The sequence below is a fragment of the Rhinatrema bivittatum genome, chromosome 2, assembly GCF_901001135.1.
Source record: "Rhinatrema bivittatum chromosome 2, aRhiBiv1.1, whole genome shotgun sequence".
Lineage (NCBI taxonomy): Eukaryota > Metazoa > Chordata > Amphibia > Gymnophiona > Rhinatrematidae > Rhinatrema > Rhinatrema bivittatum.
In genome coordinates, this window is record NC_042616.1 from 741,823,732 (window position 1) to 741,845,726 (window position 21,995).

General features: G+C 41.0%; 1 protein-coding gene across 1 annotated transcript in view; it reads right to left on the bottom strand.

Moving 5' to 3' along the window:
• The window catches only part of CSMD3 (CUB and Sushi multiple domains 3), a 3,551,396-nt gene that overhangs the window by 339,246 nt on the left and 3,190,155 nt on the right, over positions 1-21,995 (bottom strand). The window contains 2 exon segments of the mRNA XM_029591914.1: positions 8,680-8,865; positions 11,984-12,157. Coding sequence (XP_029447774.1) covers positions 8,680-8,865; positions 11,984-12,157 — 360 coding nt within the window.

Below are 21,995 nucleotides of genomic sequence, written 5' to 3' on the forward strand. Positions count from 1 at the left end.
CATCTGGGTATATAACATCTACTATTTTGCTAGTTTGTTGAGTTAGCAAGGACTTGACTCCGGATATGTTCTGTTCCTGTCTACGCTACTCTGCCGCTTCCATGCTGCCGCTGGAAGCTCTCTCTCTGTCTTTCGGGTAACTGCTAACCTGGGTACCCAGTCCTCAGGGGCCCTATGCTTTATTTCAGGTGCCTTACATCAAAGATGGCTCACTTTGTGGCTCTCCCTGGCTTACCCACCGCCATGGAGCTTGCCAAGCTCTTCATCTCACACATCTTCCGCCTCCACGGTTTGCCTAAGCACATAGTGTCCGATCGAGGAGCCCAATTCACAGCAAAGTTCTGGAAGGCACTATGCATGAAGTTTGATATTTCTCTCAACTTCACCTCAGCATATCTTCCACAATCCAGCGGGAAAACAGAGAGAATGAACAGGACACTCGAGCAGTCCATTCGTGCCTACGTGAACACTCGCCAGAATGATTGGAGTGAACTGTTGCCCTGGGCAGAATTTGCCATCAATTGTCATCCAGAAATATCCACTGGATCAACATCATTTGAAGTGGTTTACGGAAGACTACCACTACCACCACTGTCACTTCCATTATCGGTGTCGTCCCAGGCAGCTCAGTCTACTGCCAAAGATATTCAACAATTATGGACTCAGACAAAAGAGATGCTCCTTAAAGCAGGACTTTGAGCTAAAAAAGGATACGATGCTCACCACTGCATGGCTCCAGAGTTTAAACCTGGTGATAAAGTCTGGCTATCCACTAAGCACTTGAGACTTAAACTACCTTCAGCTCGCTTCTTTGGACCATTTCCTATTCTCCGATGACTAGGCAATCTCACCTATAGTCTGAAGCTACCATCTACATTGAAGATCCACAACACATTCCACATCTCACTATTGAAGCCATTGATCCTTAGTGAGTTCTCCAACAAGACACCAGAAGCTACACCAATAGATACAGAAGAAGACATTGAATATAAAGTAGACGCTATTCTCGATGTGAGAAAAAGAGGCAGGGTATGGGAATATCTTCTATCTTGGGAAGGCTATGGACTTGAAGAATATTCTTGGACTCCATTGGCCAATATACTGGATAAAGAGATGCTACAAGACTTTCACAGATTGCATCCTCAAAAACCAAGACCTGGTAGGAAACAGCATGGACACCCTTTGAAGGGGGGTACTGTTGCTTCCGTCGGTGCTAGACGGCTTCGCCCTGTTTGCCTCACCTTATTCACGGCTCTTCCTGCTTACCTAGTAAAGATGGCTACTACCGCTCTACAAGCCGACCTCTCTGGCGTCCGGAATGGCTATGGTGCTGCCTCCCGCCATGCTCCTCCCAGGTACCTACTAGGGTGCGCAAGCGCGCGTCACCCACGTCTTTATGCAACCCTTGGCGCAAACCTCAGGGGCATTCCCCCTTACTGATGTAACGCCATCCGGGTATATAACATCTACTATTTTGCTAGCTCATTGAGTTAGCAAGGACTTGACTCCGGATACATTCCATTCCTGTCTACGCTACTCTGCCGCTTCCGTGCTGCCACTGGAAGCTCTCTCTCTGCCCTTCGGGGTAACTGCTAAACTGGGTACCTGCTCCTCGGGGGCCCTCTGCTTTATTTCAGATGCTTTACACGGAACAGGTACTCATTCCTCGAGGGCCTCCTCTCCCTTCCTCGGTGCCTGCACTTACTTCTACAACCTGGTGGAATTGCCTATCTACAGCAAACACCTAGTGAGTACACTAACTCTCAGTCTATCTCATCCACAGTACTTCCTTGCTGGGAAAACTGCTTCGGAACCTCCCATTACCAACAGGGTGAGAAGGGCTCCCTCTGCCGAGGTCCCTGGGACTGCAACTACCAGACTGCCTCACTACTGCCACCTCTGGTAGAACTCTTCAAAGCTGTTTAATAAAGAACTAACTGTGTTTGTGCGTCTTAGTCTAGCCTAGTACTGTGTCTCCTCACGGGGTTCCTCCCCATGGGCGTGGTCATCTGCCACAGTACCCAATGATCCACCAAAACACCGCTCATTCCTAACACATATATAAGCAAATATGCTAGAAATGCACATCAACTCAATTTCCCTAATCCTTTCTTCCTTATTTTTGGAATAAAGAGTTGTTATCTTGAGGGTATTATTCATCATGGCATCAACCTATGACACAGGTGTTAAAGCTTAGGCAGCTTTTGGATCAAAATGAAAAAAATGTTACCACTTAAGTCACAGAATATGAAACTTTAGGTTAAATTTTCAGGCACTTTTTACATGGATAAAATAGAATTTACCCACTTAAATCAGTCAAATCCAATTAAGTGGATTTCCCTGTCTGAAAATATGTGCACTTTTAGTCACATAGAAAAGAGGCATTTCAGAGGGATATATTTAATTTTCAAAAAAGTATATGCATAATAGTTATGTTGCTGACTGACACAATGGCCAGATCCAGTGACAGAGGATGTGCAAGGACTTAGGCAGCATGCTGCCAGTGTATGTATCTTCACTCTTATAAGGAATCTAAAAAAATATGCAAAAGAAGAAAATTGGACCCAGAATCCTTTGCTACTTCCCTTCTTCTTCATATTCCTATTCTTGTTGATACTGACCCTATTACTGATGTTGATTATCTAATTGAGAAATGGAACCATTCAATATCTAGCTCTCTCTATATGATAGCCCCAAAAAAGCTTTGCCCTGTCTCCTCCAGGTCTAATGTTCCTTGGTTCACACCCCTTCTGTGCAACATGGAACTTAAACTGAGACTTGAAAGACACTGGCGCAAAACCCCACTTCCTGGATGAAAAAACTGACTACTTTTCTCATTTACTCAAATACATAAAAGAAATTGACTGTGCTAAAAAATCATTCTATGCTAATAAAATACAAACAGCCAATGGCAACCCAAATGCCTTATTTAACATTGTGAAATCCTTGACTACATTAAAAACTGAACCTTCAAATCACATTACTAATGCTTTCTGTAATATTGCACCATATTTCAGAGATATGACAAATAAAAGCTCCTCTGAATTCACTCACCTATCTCTCTAGTCAATCTCCCCCAGGCCATCTGTATCTGTTTCAACTTTACTAGCACAAACTCGCACAACTTTACTAGCACAGACTCACATTATCTCTAAAATGAAGGCCTCCAGTAGTCCATATAACCCTTGTCCAGGATGACTACAGAAAGACATTTGAGAATATATTTCACCTGCATTAGCCTAATTAGTTAATTTATCACTTAGCAGTGGTACTTTTCCAAGCACTTTAAAACTGACATCAGTCTTACCTATTCCTAAAAAGAAATCAATAGACCTTACTGACTTGTCCAACTTTCGTTCGATAATCTCATTGCCCATCTTAGCCAAGTTGATTGATTCTGTAGTTCTCCACCAATTAAGTGAATATATTGACAATAACATTCTCCATCCAAATCAACATAGATTCCACAAAGGGCACAGCACTGGATCTCTCTTTCTTTCATCTTTTGACTCTATTATTCGTGGTTTTGACTCTAACATAGACTATATTCTAATATTTCTTGATATCTCAGTTGCCTTTAATATTCTAAATCATGAAATTATTTTGCTACCTTCAACATATAGGTATCAAGGGCACTGTAAGAACATAAGAACATGCCATACTGGGTCAGACCAGTATGGCATAAGAACATGCCATACTGGGTCAGACCAGTATGGCCTGGATTGGCCACTGTTTCCAAAAGTGGCCAATCCAGGCCATAAGAACCTGACAAGTACCCAAAAACTAAGTCTATTCCATGTTACCATTGCTAGTAATAGCAGTGGCTAATTTCTAACAGGCCGATATAGAGCAGTTAACCTGCTCTTGGACGCACGTTTTCCCTTACCCCTTATTCAGTAAGGGGCGGAAAACACGCGTCCAACCCGCGGCACCTAATAGCGCCCTCAACATGCAAATGCATGTTGATGGCCCTATTAGGTATTCGTGCGCGATACAGAAAGTAAAATGTGCAGCCAAGCCGCACATTTTACTTTCAGAAATTAGTGCCTACCCAAAGGTAGGTGCTAGTTTCTGCCGGCACCAGGAAAGTGCACAGAAAAGCAGTAAAAACTGCTTTTCTGTGCACTGTCCGACTTAATATCATGGCGATATTAAGTCGGAGGTCCCGAAGAGTAAAAAAAGTAAAAAAAAAAACAGAAAACAAAAATTTAAAATGGGCCGGCGGCTGTCAGGCCGAACACCGGACGCTCAATTTTGCCGGCGTCCTGTTTCCGAGGCCGTAGCTGACAGCAGGCTCAAGAACCGACGCCAGCAAAATTGAGCGTCGGCTGTCAAACCCGCTGACAGCCGCCTCTCTGGGCTAAAAGGAGGCACTATGGACGCGCTAGTGTCCCCAGCGCCTCCTTTTGCCTGTTTCTACCGCACCACCTAATTTAAATACTGAATTGCGCGCACTGGCGAATGGCCGGTGGGCGCGCCGGGAGAGCGGGCGTTCGTCCACTCTCTTGCGGACTTTACTTAATCGGCCTGTAAGTCAATTTAATTAATAACAGGTAATGGACTTCTCCTCCAAGCACTTATCCAATCCTTTTTTAAACACAGCTATAATAACTGCACTAACCACATCCTCTGGCAACAAATTCCAGAGTTAAATTGTGCATTGATTGAAAAAGAACTTTCTCTGATTAGTTTTAAATGTGCCACATGCTAACTTCATGGAGTGCCCCCTAGTCTTTCTATTATCCGAAAGTGTAAATAACCGATTCACATCTACCCATTCTAGACCTCTCATGATTTTAAACACCTCTATCATATCCCCCCCTCAGCCGTCTCTTCTCCAAGCTGAAAAGTCCTAACCTCTTTAGTCTTTCCTCATAGGGGAACTGTTTCATTCCCCTTATCATTTTGGTAGCCCTTCTCTGTACCTTCTTCATCGCAATTATATCTTTTTTGAGATGCAGCGTCCAGAATTGTACACAGTATTCAAGGTGTGGTCTCATCATGGAGTGATACAGAGGCATTATGACATTTTCTGTTTTATTCACCATTCCTTTTCTAATAATTCCCAACATTATGTTTGCTTTTTTGACTGCCACAGCACACTGAACCGATGATTTCAATGTGTTATCCACTATGACGCCTAGATCTCTTTCTTGGCTAGTAGCACCTAATATGGAACCTAACATTGTGTAGCTATAGCATGGATTATTTTTCCTATATATATCACCTTACACTTATCCATATTAAATTTCATCTACCATTTTGATGCCCAATTTTCCAGTCTTACAAGGTCTTCCTGCAATTTATCACAATCTGCTTGTGATTTAACTACTCTGAACAATTTTGTATCATCTGAAAATCTGATTACCTCACTCGTCGTATTGCTTTCCAGATCATTTATAAATATATTGAAAAGTAAGGGTCCCAATACAGATCCCTGAGGCACTCCACTGCCCACTCCCTTCCACTGAGAAAATTGTCCATGTAATCCTACTCTCTGCTTCCTGTCTTTTAGACAGTTTGTAATCCATGAAAGGACATTGTCACCTATCCCATGACTTTTTACTTTTCCTAGAAGCTTCTCAAGAGGAACTTTGTCAAACGCCTTCTGAAAATCCAAGTACACAACATCTACCGGTTCACCTTTATCCACATGTTTTTTAACTCCTTCAAAAAAGTGAAGCAGATTTGTGAGGCAAGACTTGCCCTGGGTAAAGCCATGCTGACTTTGTTCCATTAAACCATGTCTTTCTATATGTTCTGTGATTTTGATGTTTAGAATACTTTCCACTATTTTTCCTGGCACTAAAGTCAGGCTAACTAGTCTGTAGTTTCCCGGATCGCCCCTGGAGCCCTTTTTAAATATTGGGGTTACATTAGCTATTCTCCAGTCTTCAGGTACAATGGATGATTTTAATGATAGTTTACAAATATTTACTAATAGGTCTGAAATTTAATTTTTTAGTTCCATCAGATATACCACTGCCCTACCTATTCCTAATTTTTTTATTTTGTAACTTACCTGCTCCTTCAGAGCAGAAGTAAGTTACATGTGACTGCCAGCTACCGGTGCACAATTCTCTGGGACAGGGCCTAATGGCTGTTGTCCCGGCCAGCCCTCATCCTGCACCTCTCCACCCAGACCACACCCCCGCCCTGCCCATTTTTCAGGAGCTTATGTGCATGGCCCGGACTGTTCTAAAATGTGCACAGCATGCACAAAGCCTGGCCATGCACATAACTTCCATTTTTTATGCACATAGCCTTTTTAAAATTGACCCATGTAACAGGAGCAAAGAAGCAGAAAAAGTGGGAAGAATACCCCAAAGCTCCAAAAGAGGGCAACAGTGCCTTGAATCCTTGATTTATTGTATTTATTTATTTAAAATTGTGTATTAATCACTTTCCAGATCAAATCTTCCAAAGCAATTTACAAATTTAAAACAATCACATAATAATCACAAGTAAATAACAAAATAAAAATAAAAACACCATTCTCTAAGCTGTATGCGCATTCCATTTGAAGATTTGAAAATAAAGATGAAAATCACTATCTTAACCTGTATACTATGTTCATAAAATTTGAAAAAGACACAAATTAACATATCAGCAATAAATGGGCTCTAATCATTAAAAGCCACAGTCATGATCCAGGTTTTCAAATTTAAAAACATTTTTAAAACATCTTTTCTTACTTTAAACTCAAAGGAAGAGAGTGCCATAAAACTGGAGTTCCTGCCTCAAAAGACCAATTTTGTAATTGTTTCTTATGGAAATCTTTGATATTTGGTAATTCAAGGGAATACATTTTATTTGAATGCAAATTCTCATGCACTAAAAGTGGCATTAACATCCTATGGCAGCATGAAATGGGAACAAAGCAGAAAAGGTGGCAGTAAATTCTCCAAGTAAGGCACTGATGACACGGCCAAGCAACACAAAGAGTCGCTTTAAGGTTCCAGAGCACAATGAGAGGTGAAAAGCAGCTCATCCAGTTTGACAAGATGTTAGCTCTGGGGTACAAAAGCAAGGCAGAGTGGCAAAGGGAACTCCAAGGTGTAAGATTTGGGTATGGTAGCAAGGTTCAATGGCAAAAAGATCCCCAAAGTGCAGGGTGGAATTTATATGTTTTTGAAGAATGGGTTTGCCAAATGTTAAAGTTATTATCACAATTAGTACATTACATTGGTTTCTCTAATGACTGTTGAGTGGTTTACCAGGAAAGTAGTTTTAAATTAATGAACATCCGTAATGTCTAGATCATGGTTCATTCATTTGTTCACTGGGCCTGCAAGTATGTTTATTTTCAGTTGCATAGATGAGATATGTGGCTAACCTCCAGGAAGGTCTCAGTTTGTTGGTTAAGGCAGCCTGGGATGAAGTGGAATCAGTTTCTCCTACTTATTTGTTGCACATTGAGAAAATTCCCTTGTCAAAAGTATAAGTCCAGATTTATTGTATATGTGTGTTTGGAGTTTCAGTGTCTGTGGCAGGTCACCTCAGCCAGAGTATGTTCATGTTAACATTATTTGGCAGTTTTGTCTTGTTGCATGATATTTTATGGGGGTCTGACTATAGTGCAATGGTGGGACTCAGCTGTAGGCTGACCATGTTTACAGGTGGTAACCCACTGATGTTGTGGGAAAGGTAATTTTTGTGGTGGTGGTTTGTTGGAATGTGTCTAAAGTAGTGCACGGGAGGGCTGAAGGTGGTCCATAACTGGAACTTGGTGATAGGGCTGTCCACATATCTGGGAAGAGGGGGGAGGAGACATATAAAGCAGCTAACTATGTTGTGTGTTTCAAGCTTGAGTCATGTTGTTGCCAGGGATATTAAAGCTGTGGCTCTTGAACTCTATTTCTGGTGTTTTAGTCTTTAAATGAAACTGTGAACAGAGGGTCTTTGAAAGGTGAGGCTGGAGAGTCTTTGATGCCTATTTTAATGGCTACAAACCTACTAAAGTACTCATTTTTTCTATTCTGAACTAACATACAAAAACAAGGTCTCCCGTAACAATCATCCTAAATGGTAAAAAATAAACCCTTAAACAAACTATGAATGTGCTGCTAAAATAAAATGCACAGAAAATAAAAGCTGTATCCATCTGGAGAAAAAAAATATAAATAGAATTTTGTAGTATTATATTGTTGTCCATTTGTCCAATACAAATCTTGTAACAAAGCTGCTAAATGTGGGTGGTGGTGGTTGTGGTGATGGGGATGGGGGGGGGGGTTGCATTAGACATACAAAAAACAGTAAGGCCTGGTTAGGGAGCTCATTTTGCCAAGCTAGTAATTTGCTTCATGTCAATTTGCTAGTAATAAAATAGTTGTTTATGTAGCCTCATGGAATGATTATTTCCACATATAAAAAATAGCAAGAAATATTAATTCCAGTATACAGACAGAAAAAAAAATCAGTAAATCTAGTTAGTATCTGTTCTATTTTGAAGGAATTTCTTTAAGAGTTCCTTAAGGAACTATATACTATATCGAAGGATGGGAAAAGATAATACAAAATTGGCTATTGTGAAAATTACATACACCTGCTATACTAAGCAAAGGAAAGGAAAATGCTATATAATTAAAAGAGGCTTTTCAGAAGTATTTTTAAAAAAAGATCTCTAGTGATGGGGAGCTCACTTTGAACTTAAACAAAAAAATAATGCATTTTACTTACTAATGCATTCTGGTAAAGGTTTATCCCAGTGACCATTTGGTTGACATACTAATACTGAAGATCCAAACAAATAATATCCAGGATTGCAGTCATAAAACACCACTGTGCCATAAGTAAAGTTTCCATGTTCTATTTTGCTTTCACGTATAGAATTTTCCGGGATTCCAGGATCTGTGCAGTTGACCACTAAGTAGAAAATGGCGAAACTTGAAACTGAATTTCAAAACACATATTTGTAAATAGATTGTTTGTTCCTAATAAACATATGCAGTCATAAATCTTCTGTCCTATTACTTGGTTTCAGCATCTTTTTATTTTTTTATACAAGGATTACTCTCTGACTTCCTGCACATTTGTAAATGTTTCCATATTGGAACATCAATTTTCTATACTCAGAGATACATTTGTCAAAATTCAGCATTCCAAGAAGTCAATGGTGACTACTGGTCCAATTAAATAATATACTATATGTAGCATTTAATTGTGCAAAAGATCTTACATAGCATAGGAACATTGATTATTTTTCACAGTACTGTAAGAGAGGATCCCATTAGAGATTGCTAAACCTGGTTTTACTTAATTTACATATTTGCATAATTATATATTCATCACAAAATCAAGCAGTAAATCAGGCCCTTTCTAGCCCTTTCTAGCTGTTTTATGAAAAGGCCTGATTTTCTAAGCATTTTTCTCAAAGAAATAAAATCATGCCAAGATATATTTACAATACATATACAGAGAAGACACATCTAAATGTGTTGCTGTGCTAAGTTCGATCTTAGTAAGACAAATGGTATAATTTGAAAATCCTGCTGTGCTTATTGGCCCTGAGATACCCAGACAAGTGTTAACATAACTGGATAACATTAGGTTAGCTGAAGAGCTTTCCTAGTAATCTAACTTTAAGATAGCTGGGTCTATTCAGTGGTGCCCCCTTGCCACTAAATATCCTGGCTAAGTTTATCCAGCTAATTTTCCTAGCAGGATAGCAGCTGAATATTAACCTCTTACAGTTTTTGACGCTAAACTATTCCAAAGTATCCTTATTTGGAAGTAGTCCAAATTATTTTATAAGTAAAATAATATTAACACCACCAATAAGGTGCACAAATTTGGAGAACTCATGGTATTCATAAATGTGAATTAATTCACAAAACATTTTTAAGGTATAATTTTCAAAAGGATTTACACAAATAAATCCTGATTTTATGCATATAAATAACTTTTTAAAACTTACCCAGGGTGGGGGATTTGTGTGGGTAAATGTACACACAAAAGTGATTTAGCACATAATTCACACCACAGAAGTCATTGAGCGTTTTGGCGCCATTGTTAAATCTGTGTTGGTAAGAATACCCTGTTTTGAGAATAGCTTTGTTTCATAGAAGGGTGTGGAGATATGAAGAGTTTGCGGCGTGCTGGTAATGTTTGAATAAAAGAAAATCCCCTGATGAAGGCTAATTTAGCCGAAACATGGTCCGTGTTGGGAACAACTTATGATTTATTGAAATGATACAGCATCAGCAAAATATTATATCGATACGCCAGTGATTGAGCTAAGTATTTTTTGGGAATTTTTGAACCAAGATATTAGTGGTTAAGATTGAGATATATCTATAGTATTGTTATTTTAGAGATTTGATAAAGTAATTGCAGATAAAAAATCAAAAAACATATATGTATAAGAGAATGGGTACGTGATTATAACTTATGGTGCCATAAGAGCTGATACCATCTGAGGCCCTGTAAGGGCGGGAGACGGTGGATTGACACCAATTGGCAGTTTAATTCTATGATGCCTTTCTCTACACATATATTGAATAAGTATTTTAATATTTTTGGTAATATACAATTTCTCTCTCCATATTAGATTGTTATTTAGCACATAATTCAACATTCATTGCAAAATGTCATTCCAGGGGCAGAGTTGGGGTGGGGATTTGTTTTCACATATACTTTAATATGTGCATGTATATGCATAAATATACATGCATGAAATCCTGCCTGCTCCTAAGTAGGTATGACTTTGTGCAGGTATACCATCTACTGTTACACACACACATCTATACATTTTTAAAATCAATTTATGTGCATAAATTTACTTTGAAATTTCAAGCCAAAATCTGCAGGTAAAAAGTATTCACCAGCTTTAGCCTTTTGTGGTCTATTTGAAAATTATCCTCTCCATCTATATTTTCTGGCAATAGCACAGAAATTCACTGAATTTGGATATATCTGTTATTTTTTTTTTTTTTAATTACAGATCAGGGATTTTTAAAGAATCAAATGTCGGCCAAATGAATTCACAGATTATCAACTGATTTAAAGAAAGAGCCGTGATCAAGCTTTTGAATGCAGCTGCATATGCCTTTGAATGTATGATACAACCAAATGAAGATTAACCCCATCTCTTTCCTCTGTGTTACATAAAGTTGCATATGTGGTGATATTTGTATATTTATAATAGTATTCATATCGAAAATGTAAGCATCTGCAAAGAATACTTCAAGAATGTAGAGGAATATTTAGTAGGTTATATAAGTAACACACACAAAATGGAAGTAAGTCCTTAAAGAGGCCACATTCAAAGTTTGCTGTCCTCAAAAGGTTCACTAGGAATGGTCAGCTGCAAAGTCTTTGATAGGACTGAATGCATAATGGTGTTGATGTTTTTGTTTGTTTGTTTTGTTCTTTTTGTTTTATATCTGTCTGGATGTCTTATGTGTCTGCTTGTAAATATCTGTTTCTTTAAATGAGTTTCTCAGATGATTGTAAGACAGTACACTGCAGGTAACTTATGAGCACTAAGATCATTGTGTTGAAGTTTGTTTTTTTTAATTATTATGGCTGGTTTAAAACATTGTTTCTATAATAAAAATATGTCTTACATATGTGTTTACATTTGTAAAAGATGAAAAAGCAAAAGCTTTCCCAATTAATCAGATCATTAAATTTAGTCCCCTTGAAGATATAATTTTGTTAGATATTAAATGGTCGCTTTATTGGCCTTGCTATATAAGATTCACTGTACTATAAATAGCACTTATGCTAACATAGTAAGCAAAGAAACCAGAGACAAATAATTGCATTCAATTATCCATGTCTTTACTGCAAGCAAAAGGACCAAAATCCCTAAAAATCTAAACAAAGAAAACTCAAAACAGCACAGACAATAAATTACACAATATTATTATTCAATGACAACAGACTAGTTCACTAAATTATCACAATTTTTGACTAACTATTGTTTTTTAAATGTAGTTTCTGAACATCTTTCAAAGTTCCAATTGGTTTGAACACTGACCTTTGCATATTGGAGGAGGATGACTCCATTGGCGGTTGGCCTGGCATTGTGCTCGCGTTGGTCCTTGCATGATATATCCAGTGTTACAAGAGAATATCACAACATCATTGAAGTTGAAACCACTACCACTGGTTCTTCCATATATAGGACTACCTGGATGGCCACAGCTAACAGCTAATAGAATGAAAAGAAGAAGAGGTATATAATGGCACGTTTTTACAATAAGATTATGACAGATGCTTAATGGTTAAACACTTCAATAATGATAAGGCAATTGAACTCAAAAGGATACTGGTTGGTTTTTCGAAAGCCATCTTAAAATGTCTGCATTGTATAAATCCAATGACCAGTGATTTCCCTCTGAAATAATTGCGATTATGAATAAATCTCTGTCATAGGCGTTAGAGATCTGAATAGAGCGCCTGGATGAATCCAAATCTGTGCATGTGTATGTGATTGTTTAAAGTCTTTTTTCTCAGAAGCTTCTTCACCCATTCTGGGGTAACTTTCCTACAAGTCACATAGCTGAAAACTACACACACACACATGCACACTTGACACAAATATTAATAGAGAAACTAACCATACCCTTTCTCTTTGGAAATGAGCCCAGGTAAAGTATATGCATGAAAAGTGACTGCTAATTGTGTGGACAGCTGAGTGGAGGCAGCATAGCATGCACACAATTGAAAACGAAATGCATGCAGGCTCTTTGCTTCCCCTGATATAAACACACCTAGAAGAATGCCTCTTTATCCCATGGCTAAAAGTATGCATGCTGTGAAACCCGATCCTATTTTTTGCAGAACAGAGGAGGGCAGTTCTTACCAAGCCACTTCTGCTGGTTAAATAGCTGTTTACTTGTGTAATTGGCTTTGAAAACTGACCTTGCCATCTCGATGGGGAAAATAGAAAGCTTAGAAAACCAGGAACTTAATTGTGCATATAACTTAAACATACATGGAATAACATATTTTATTTGTAAAAGAAGCATTCAACAAACTTTACAAAAGGAATGTGATTTGAAAAATCAGTTGAAAGTGTTGGATTGATGGAATAAAAGGTGGCCTTCCCCTAGAATAAAAGGTAAAATCACACAGACACGAGAATAGCTGAGATATCACTTGGAGAGGAAAGTTGTTCATAGCCTAATGAGGGCAAAATAAAGATTTTACCCTTCACGTAGTAAGGCTGACAAACTCAGCGCAGCAGCTGAGAAAAGATGCTAGGCAATTACAGATGTTTCTTAAGACTGATACTGTGAAATAGTGTTTAAAAATCAGAATAGCTGTGACTATTTTGTGGCCTTTTATAAAGAAATTAATACTTTGGCTATATCATTTCCAGAAGATATGGTTGACAATTTCTTAATGGATGGGCTCCTTGAATGTGAAAGATAGGATACTGCTAGTGGTAAAAATTACTAATCGAGAGCTTAAGGAAGCTTTAAATCACTGAACTTCTGTAAAAGTGCATGGGAGGATGGTTGTACTGTGTCCTTTTACAAATGTTTTGCAGCCATTTTATCTCTTAAACTTGCCAACATATTGAATGCTGTATTAATGGGGATACTCTATCTAAATCTATAAGCTTAGCAGTTATTGTGGTGATTCCTAAATAGGATAAGAACCTATTGTTGTATGTCTCTTATAGGCCTATCTCCTTACTAAATAATGATGTCAAAATACTATCAAAGTGTATTCATATCTAATAGACAAGGATCAATTAAGTGTTAGGATCCATGGCTACTTGAGACCGTGACCAGGTCCCCTTACCTAGCCAGGCAGGCAGCACGCGGCGCCTCAATATGCCGCTGTCGCCGAGCTCTGCACCCAGCTCAAGGGCACACGCTCGCCTCTGCTGCAAATGTAAAGGACCAGTGGCGGGAAAGTTCCCCGCAGCCCGCAAAGATGACATCAGGCAGGGTGGATATATATACCCTGCTCTGCTACCAGCACTTTGCCTCAGCAATGGGTCCTGCTCCTTCGTGAGTGTGAGTTGTCTGCGTTCTTGGTACCTGCGTTGTTTCCTGCATTCCTGCCTTTCTTCCTGTTCCTGATTCATGGTTTCAGTGTTCCTATTCCTTGTCTCCAGCCCCCGCCTTGCTCGATCTTCTGGTTCTGACCCTGCCTGCCTAACTCTGCTTCACCGCCGACTGCCTGACTCCTGCCTGATATCCTGACTTTGCTGATCTCCGCCTGCCCTGACCTTCTGCCTGCTTCACCAACTCCACTTGTTCGCTGCCTGTCCTGACCTCTGGCCTGTTCCTGGTTCCGCTTGACTGCTGCCTGCCTTGACTCCTGTTCATCCGATGCTGTTTCAGCATCTTCCTCTGGTCCCATGCCTGAGAGACCCCTGCCTAAGTCCTGCCAACCCCAGTACTCAAGGACTCAACCTATGGGGAACAAGGGCTGGTATAAGTGAAGGTCCATTTGGGTCTTCTTCGTCAGTACTGCCTCCTGATGATGAGGACCAACAGGGGCCCGCTCCTGGTGATAGTGTTAACCTCATCTCACCTCAAGGGTCCACATTTCCAACAGTTTGCTGAGTCCATGGACCTGGTGGACCTGACCGGCCTACAGGCTATTCCCATACTGACGCAGAGGCTGCAGTAGCAGCAGCAGTGCCTAGATATGCCAGCTGCTACGGTGGAATGACTGGTGAGCCGCCCCCCAACAAGGACCAACAGGGGTAGCGTCAACTTCATCTCAGCACAAGGGTCCAACATTAAGGAGCATAGAACAATTAACATCATACATGCAGCTGATAACATTCTGGAAAATACAACTCTCATGGCTTTTAGATACAGAATAAAACTTTGACGAAGTTGAATGCGGCTATCAATATCATATTCTGACTAAATTTGGATTTGGAAACTACTTTTTGACTTGGATTAAAGCTCTGTATTTTTATCTGAAGGTACAAATATGGGTTAAATATGGGTTAAAAGACTTGTCTTAGAACCCTTCTCATTGGGCAAAGGTATGAGACACAGGTTCCACTTTCTCCGATGCTTTTTGCGCTGGCGTTTTTGAGCCATTAGCTGCAAAAATTAGAGCTAATCCATTCATTAAGGGATTTCATACTAGGGATGGGCACACACATAAAATTGCTTTGTTTGCTGATGATATCTTACTATATGTAATTGATCCAAGCTCTTCCCTCCCAGTTCTAATGTCACTATAGAACATTTTGGCAGCTTCTCAGGATATAAAATAAATGTTTCTGAAACAGAAATCTTAGAATTAAAAGTTAGAAGACGCTCTAAGGAGAAATTGATTAAACAATATAATTTAAAAGGTATCAGATACCTGGATGTTCTGGTCTCCAGTAAATTATAACGTTTGTATTTCCTTAATTTTTTACCTCTACTGAAGAGGCTTAAACAAGATTTGCTGACAAGCTTTCCCTTAACTATTTCCTGGCTAGGTAGGATTGCTTCAGTTAGAATTAATGTGTTGTCGAGAATGTTGTTCCTCTTGGAAATATTGCCTATTCAACTTTCAAATATCTGTTTCTCCTCTCTGAATAATATGACTTCTAAATATATAAGAAAAGGAAAGAACTCAAGAATTTCTAGGAGACACAAAAGAATTTGGGGAATTAGGTCATCCAGACATCCAGATATATCAGTGTGGTATTCATCTAAAATGTTTACTTACATGAAATTTATTCCAGCTGATAAACACTGGGTCTAACTGCAAATGGAGTGAGTTAGAGAGCTGGGATGGCAATTATTTCATTGGATAATAAATAAAGGCTTCTCTAAATGCAGGGAAAAACATTCCTTTATTGGAGCCATATCCTGAACCTTTAAAAATGTATTGGTTATAAACCGAATCTCGTCATTTTCCTTGCCTTTATCTGCCTTGTGGTATAATCCAGAATTTCTTGGGCAGTTTAATTTAGTAGAGAGGGTCAATTGTTTGAAAAAGGGTAATTTTTAACCAGTTAACAGTTGTTAGACATAGGACGCATGGATACTGTTCCAGAGTTCCAATGTTTGCAACTTAAAGGACTTCTAACCAACTCATCAATTTTGCTAGTAGGCCACTTACTTTCTTTGAACAGTGGACTCACAATCTATATCAGTCTAAGGGCCTTATTTCTAAATTATATCATCTATTGATGATGAAGGAAAGTGATGCACTCAAAGCAATTATGGAGAGATAGATATGCTACTTGATTAGAGATATCACAGATAAAAGTTGGGACATGATTTTTTGTAGTCTAAAAAAGGGCAACATTATTTGTGTTGCCACCCAAGAGTCAGATTATACATTTTATACCATTGGTAGTACATCCCAGACAAATTGAAGAAGATGGGCCTTATGACCTCAGAGTGCTGTTGAAGAAATTGTGGGGAAATTGGAGTCTTCTTTCACATTTGATGGTCCTGCCCTAATATAAAGTGTATTAGTCTGAAATGCTATCATGTATTCACAACCTCACATGTGTTATATATAATACCTCTAGACCCATTAGTAGTTACCTTGGGTTTAAACAGCTGGGATTACTTTCCTTTTAAGAGGGGAAGTACTAATCAAATTATTTATTAGTTGCTGCCAGGTGCAATTCTGTGTGCCACTGGAGAATTATCTCCATTCCCTCAATAACTAATGGGTATGAATGCTCTGGCAAGTTTATACAATATAATATATCACAAAATGGGGAACTTTTATCCAAATGTTACTAAGATATGGGAGCCTTTTCTAAGTAAGGTGGGGCCTTTGTTAATATCAGTGACTTGATTTGAGCTGAATTTATACCAAGCTAATGATGCTGAAAACTGATATCTTTATGTTGTGTGGGACAAATATCAAGAGGGGGTTATTGCTTTATGTGTAACTATTTACTCTGGGATGTTAAGGTTCCATTTTTTATTTGGCACTAGCTGTACCCAGCCATGCGTTGCCGTGGCTCAGTCTGGTTTAATTTCACAATGCGCATTAGCTCTGCTCCGGCCGTCCCAACTCCCTCCCCCCCTTCTCCGGCGGTGGACGGACTAGCTTGGCATTTCTTTTGCCATTTCCTCCTCCTGTGTGTAACTGTCCGGCAGCCCCTACTCCCTCCCCCCCTTCCCCAGCGACGGAGGAACGGGCTGAGCATTTCTCGGAGCGCGTTGCCGTGGCTCAGTCTGGTTTCATTTCACAATGCGCATTAGCTCTGCTCTGGCCATTGTAACTCCCTCCCCCCCCCCCCTTCCCCAGCAGTGGACGGACTGGCTCGGCGACTCATTTGCATTTTTATTTATATAGATAATGTGTGTGTATGTTTGGGGGGTGGGGTGTAGGGATGTGCAGAGGGATGCCATACATTGCATTTGGGATTCATATTTGTCGGGGGGGCAGATACGTTGCATTTGGCAAGGGGGGCCCCCCAATACGTTCATGCATTAATTTTTATTTGTTTCCCCGGCTAAAATTGAATTAACTACAACCCTCCAACCTCCTGACCCCACCAAGACTTACCAAAACTCCCTAGTGGTCCAGCGGGGGGTCCTGGAGCCATCTCCTGCACTCACACCCTCGGCTGCCGGTATTCAAAATGGCGCTGATAGCCTTTGCCCTTACTATGTCACAGGGGCTACCGGTGCCATTGCTCGGCCCCTGTCACATGGTAGGAGCAATGGATGGCCGGCGCCATCTTGTACTCCTACCATGTGACAGGGGCTGACCAATGGCACTGGTAGCCCCTGTGACATAGTAAGGGCAAAGGCTATCGGTGCCATTTTGATTACTGGCAGCCGACAGCCGGAGTGCAAGAGATCGCTCCCGGACCCGCACTGGACCACCAGGGACTTTTGGCAAGTCTTGGGGGACCCTTCTCACCCCCACAAGACTTGCCAAAAGTCCCTGGTAGTCCAGCGGGGGTCCGGGCACAACCTCTTGCACTCGGGCCTTCGGCTGCCAGTGTTCAAAATGGCGCCGATAGCCTTTGCCCTCACTATGTCACAGGGGCAACGTAGCAATACTTTTCGCTTCCTCACGAATACAACGAATATGGCCCTAAACTTTGCGGATTACCAATATGTAGGAAACGAATGCACACCCCTAGTGGGGTGCATTTTCACATTCAAGGTGATGTATGCAGTCCCTGGATGTGTTTTCTTTTCTTTTCTCCTGTCCTTTATGGAATGTTGAAGTCATGTATGCAATGCCGAATGTTAAAACTTGATTATATTTGTTGACTTGAATTGTTATTTAATTATATATTCAAAAAATATATTAAAACAACAAAGAAATATTTATTGCATTAAATTATGTAGCTCCTAGCTCTGAAGTGTTTTTCCAGAATAGATCAGAAACTGAAAAATTACAGTAGCTGAGCACTGCGACAATATTGTCCTTGCTCTGTCAACAGCTTTATATTTACACATGTTGCACAGAGTATTATAATTTTGAGGCCTTTTTTTTCTGAAGGACTTCTCTCATTCCACACTTGGAAATAAAATCCATTGGAACCCAATGCAGAGCACAGACCTTTAGCTGCCTACACCATCTTCAAGATATTGGTCTCTCTTAACACCCAGAACTCCCTTTGACTCCTGGACTGAGCTTGAAGTGGTGTATAGATTCTCCTTTTATACTACCCCGACTGCTGATTCACACTTTGGGGAATGAACCACCCTGCTTCTCTTAGGTGGTGGTATTCCTTAAGAACTTACTAGTACCTGGAACATTTCCCATAATAAAATAAAGTGAAAGCCATGAGAGTTTCAGATGTACTTTTACTAGTACATTTGCCTTCAAGTTGGTATAATGATAATGAAAATTATAGGCTTCTTTAATTAACATTAGAAGAAAAGACAAGATAACAAATACAACCATGTCAAATGCATGTAAGGTATTACATATTATCTGAAAATATGGCAACAATATAGCTCCATATCAAAAACAACAGACTGGGCCATGTTTTGCTCCTAAGGAAGCTATAGTATTTCTTTAGGTATTAGATACACACATCCCTAGATACAATGAGAGTAAAGCCAAGATTGGTTCAGAATGCCCCTTCTGACATGGAACTGTATGTTCATCCTATCGCTAAGCTTTCTTATCTTATCTAAACCACTCAAGCAGAGGAAGGGAAATGAGGATTTCACCAGAGGTAAAAGGGTTGTGCATGTTTAAAATGAATATGCATTCTGAACCAAATGATGGCCTTTTTGTTTCATTTCATTAAATATGAAACAAATAAAAAATGCCTCTGGAAAATAAAAAAATGTTCATAAATTTTGTTTTGGGAAATATTATGCTCTATTTGTAAATAGCACATGCTGTTAGCCGAACTGAAAAATCTGAATAAAGCAAAACAAAAAAAAACTGTCAAAAATAGGGCCAAAAACAAATGAACTGTTGTGAGTGTGGACCTCTGGCCTGAGGTGGTTTTGGCACTACCTGTGGGGGGAACCCCACAGGTCCTACCATCGGGTGTCGAGGCCGGATGGGAAGCAGAGGACAGCTGGAGCTTCGCCGCTACCTGCCCACGTTTCCCGTAGGTTGAGGGATGGTCTTAGGTGGGCCTCTGCATGGATGATCCTGGAAACATGGCCAAACAGGGCAGAGGCAACCAGAAGCTGAGGGACTGAGGTGAGTAGCCGAAGACATGGTCAGGTTCGGTCCACAGGTCTGAGGCAGGTGGCAGGGTATGTGGTCAGGTCCAGTCCAGAGGTCAGAGGCAGGAGGCAGAAAGCATGGTCAGGAAGCAGTCTGGGTCAAGAGCCAAGGTTCATCTGAGGGAAGAAGGACAGTGAAGCAGGAACATGAGCACAGGGACAGGAATGGAATCCGGAGCAGGAGCTAGAACAGGAAACAGATGCAGGTACAGGAACACAGGAACAGCAACTCTGGAACTCAAGCAGACAATAGCGAAAATACTTGTTGCCAAGGCAAGCTCTGACTGTTAGAGCTTGCCTTACATTGACGTCAGGGCTGCTGACATCATTACTAGGTGACGCGGGAGCTTTTCCTGCCACGGTCCCTTTAAATCCCCGATGATGGCACCTTCACATGCCTAGGAGCAGGGGCCAAGGAGGGAGGCTGCAGCGGCATGGTCAGTGTGGCGGTGTTCCCTCACCGCGGATTGGAGGCAGCCAAAGAGGATGGTGGCATGGTCGGTGATCCGGCATTGAGGAAGAGAGCGTGGAGGGTTGTCCTGGGTTGTGCCGGGCAGTCGGGGAAATGGCAGGTTCATGGTGGGAGCAGCACAGTGCGGCCGAGGAGTGCTGAGGCCGGGGCCCAGCACTGGGAGGTAGGGGGCAGTCACTTTTTTGACTGAGAATTGTAACAAGAACTAAACGGTAGGGATGTGCAGGCAAAAAGTTTTCGTTGATACGTTGAAGGTGAGGGTCGATTCCGTTCAATATGGAAGTATGGATAAATCCATAAGTTGTGGATCTGTCCATACGTTTCCCGGTTCCCTAAATAAAAATTTAAACCCCCCACCCTCCTTAATCCCCCCCTAAGACTTACCAAAACTCCCTGGTGGTCCAGCGGGGAGTCAGGAAGCCATCCCTGTGCTCCTTTGCGATTTCCTCACGGCGCCGATAGCCTGTGTCACAGGGGCTGCTGTGCCATTGATCAGCCCCTGTCACATGGTCACGGCGCATTCTTGTGCTTCTACCACGTGACAGGTAGGTCATGTGGCAGGAGGTCGCTCTGGGACCCCCGCTGGACCGAAACGGAACTTTTGGCCAGCTTGGGGGGGGCCTCCTGACCCCCCCAAGCTGGCCAAAAGTCCCTGTGTGTCCAACGGGGGTCCCGGAGCGACCTGCCGTCCAATGCCAGGACTCAAAATGGCACCGATAGCCTTTGCCCATACTATGTCACAGGGGCTACCGGTGCCATTGGTGAGCCCCTGTCACATGGTAGGAGCACAAGATGGTGCCGGTGACCATGTGACAGGGGCTGACCAATGGCACCGGTAGCCCCTGTGACACAGGCTATCGGCGCCATGATGAAACCGGCAAATGAGTGCAGCGATGGCTTCTGGACTCCCCGCTGGACCACCAGGGAGTTTTGGTAAGTCTTGGGGGGGTCAGGAGGGTGGGGGGTTTAAATTTTTATTTAGGAGGTCGAATAAAACAGATATCTGTTAAATACGTGGGGGGGTCGCGATGCGTTTCGCCTCCCCACGTATTTAACAGATAGGACAAAATAAGTTGCGGATCACAAATACGTGGAAAACGGATGTACATCCCTACTTGTTATGCCCTGCCCATAGTCCTGCCTCCTTGACGTGGGCCTGCTGATGTCTCATCTCTTCTCATCCTGCTGCTGCCTTCATGCTAGTGTCTCATCTCCTGTGGATGTTGCAGTCTCATCTATTGGGGCTGCTATTTCATCTCTTCTCATCTTACTACCTAGTATGTTCACATTTTTTTTCTTTTTTTTTTTCTCTTCTTTTTTTCTTTTTTCTCTTCTTTATTTATCATTTTCCATTACAAAAATTCATCATTTTTGCAAATTCGAAAAAACTGAGATAAACATTCACAATTTAAACCATAGAAACTGCCTTTTTTTTTAGGCCAATTGCTTAACATATATTTCTCATAATCCAGAAATCAATAATTTCTATATTGGACCCCACACAATTCAAGGAGAGTATATTAAAAAAGAAAAAAAAAGAAAATTCAGAGAAGAGAAACATGGTACGCTGACTATCAACATTTTTATTTCATGCATTAATGGGCGTAGATATAGCTGGCTTCCTTGAATCTATAAAGGTGGCACGCTGAACGTTGGGAGAGGCTGTGTGTTTCCAGCTCTGCAGTGATTTTTTCTTCTTTAAACAATGCCTCCTAAAAGAAAAGGGAAAATACGAGTTTTCCCTGCTGTTTCCTTACCTTCACCTGCAGTACAGCTGGAAATTATAAAATTTCTCAACACTTCAACAAAAGAACCAAGGAATGAGGATCCCGATGTGCCAAACGAAGAGGGAGCTTTGTTTGTGCCTGTGGAGGAGTTATCCTTGAGCCCTGATCTTAGGCAAGCTCCGACACAGAGGACTGGGG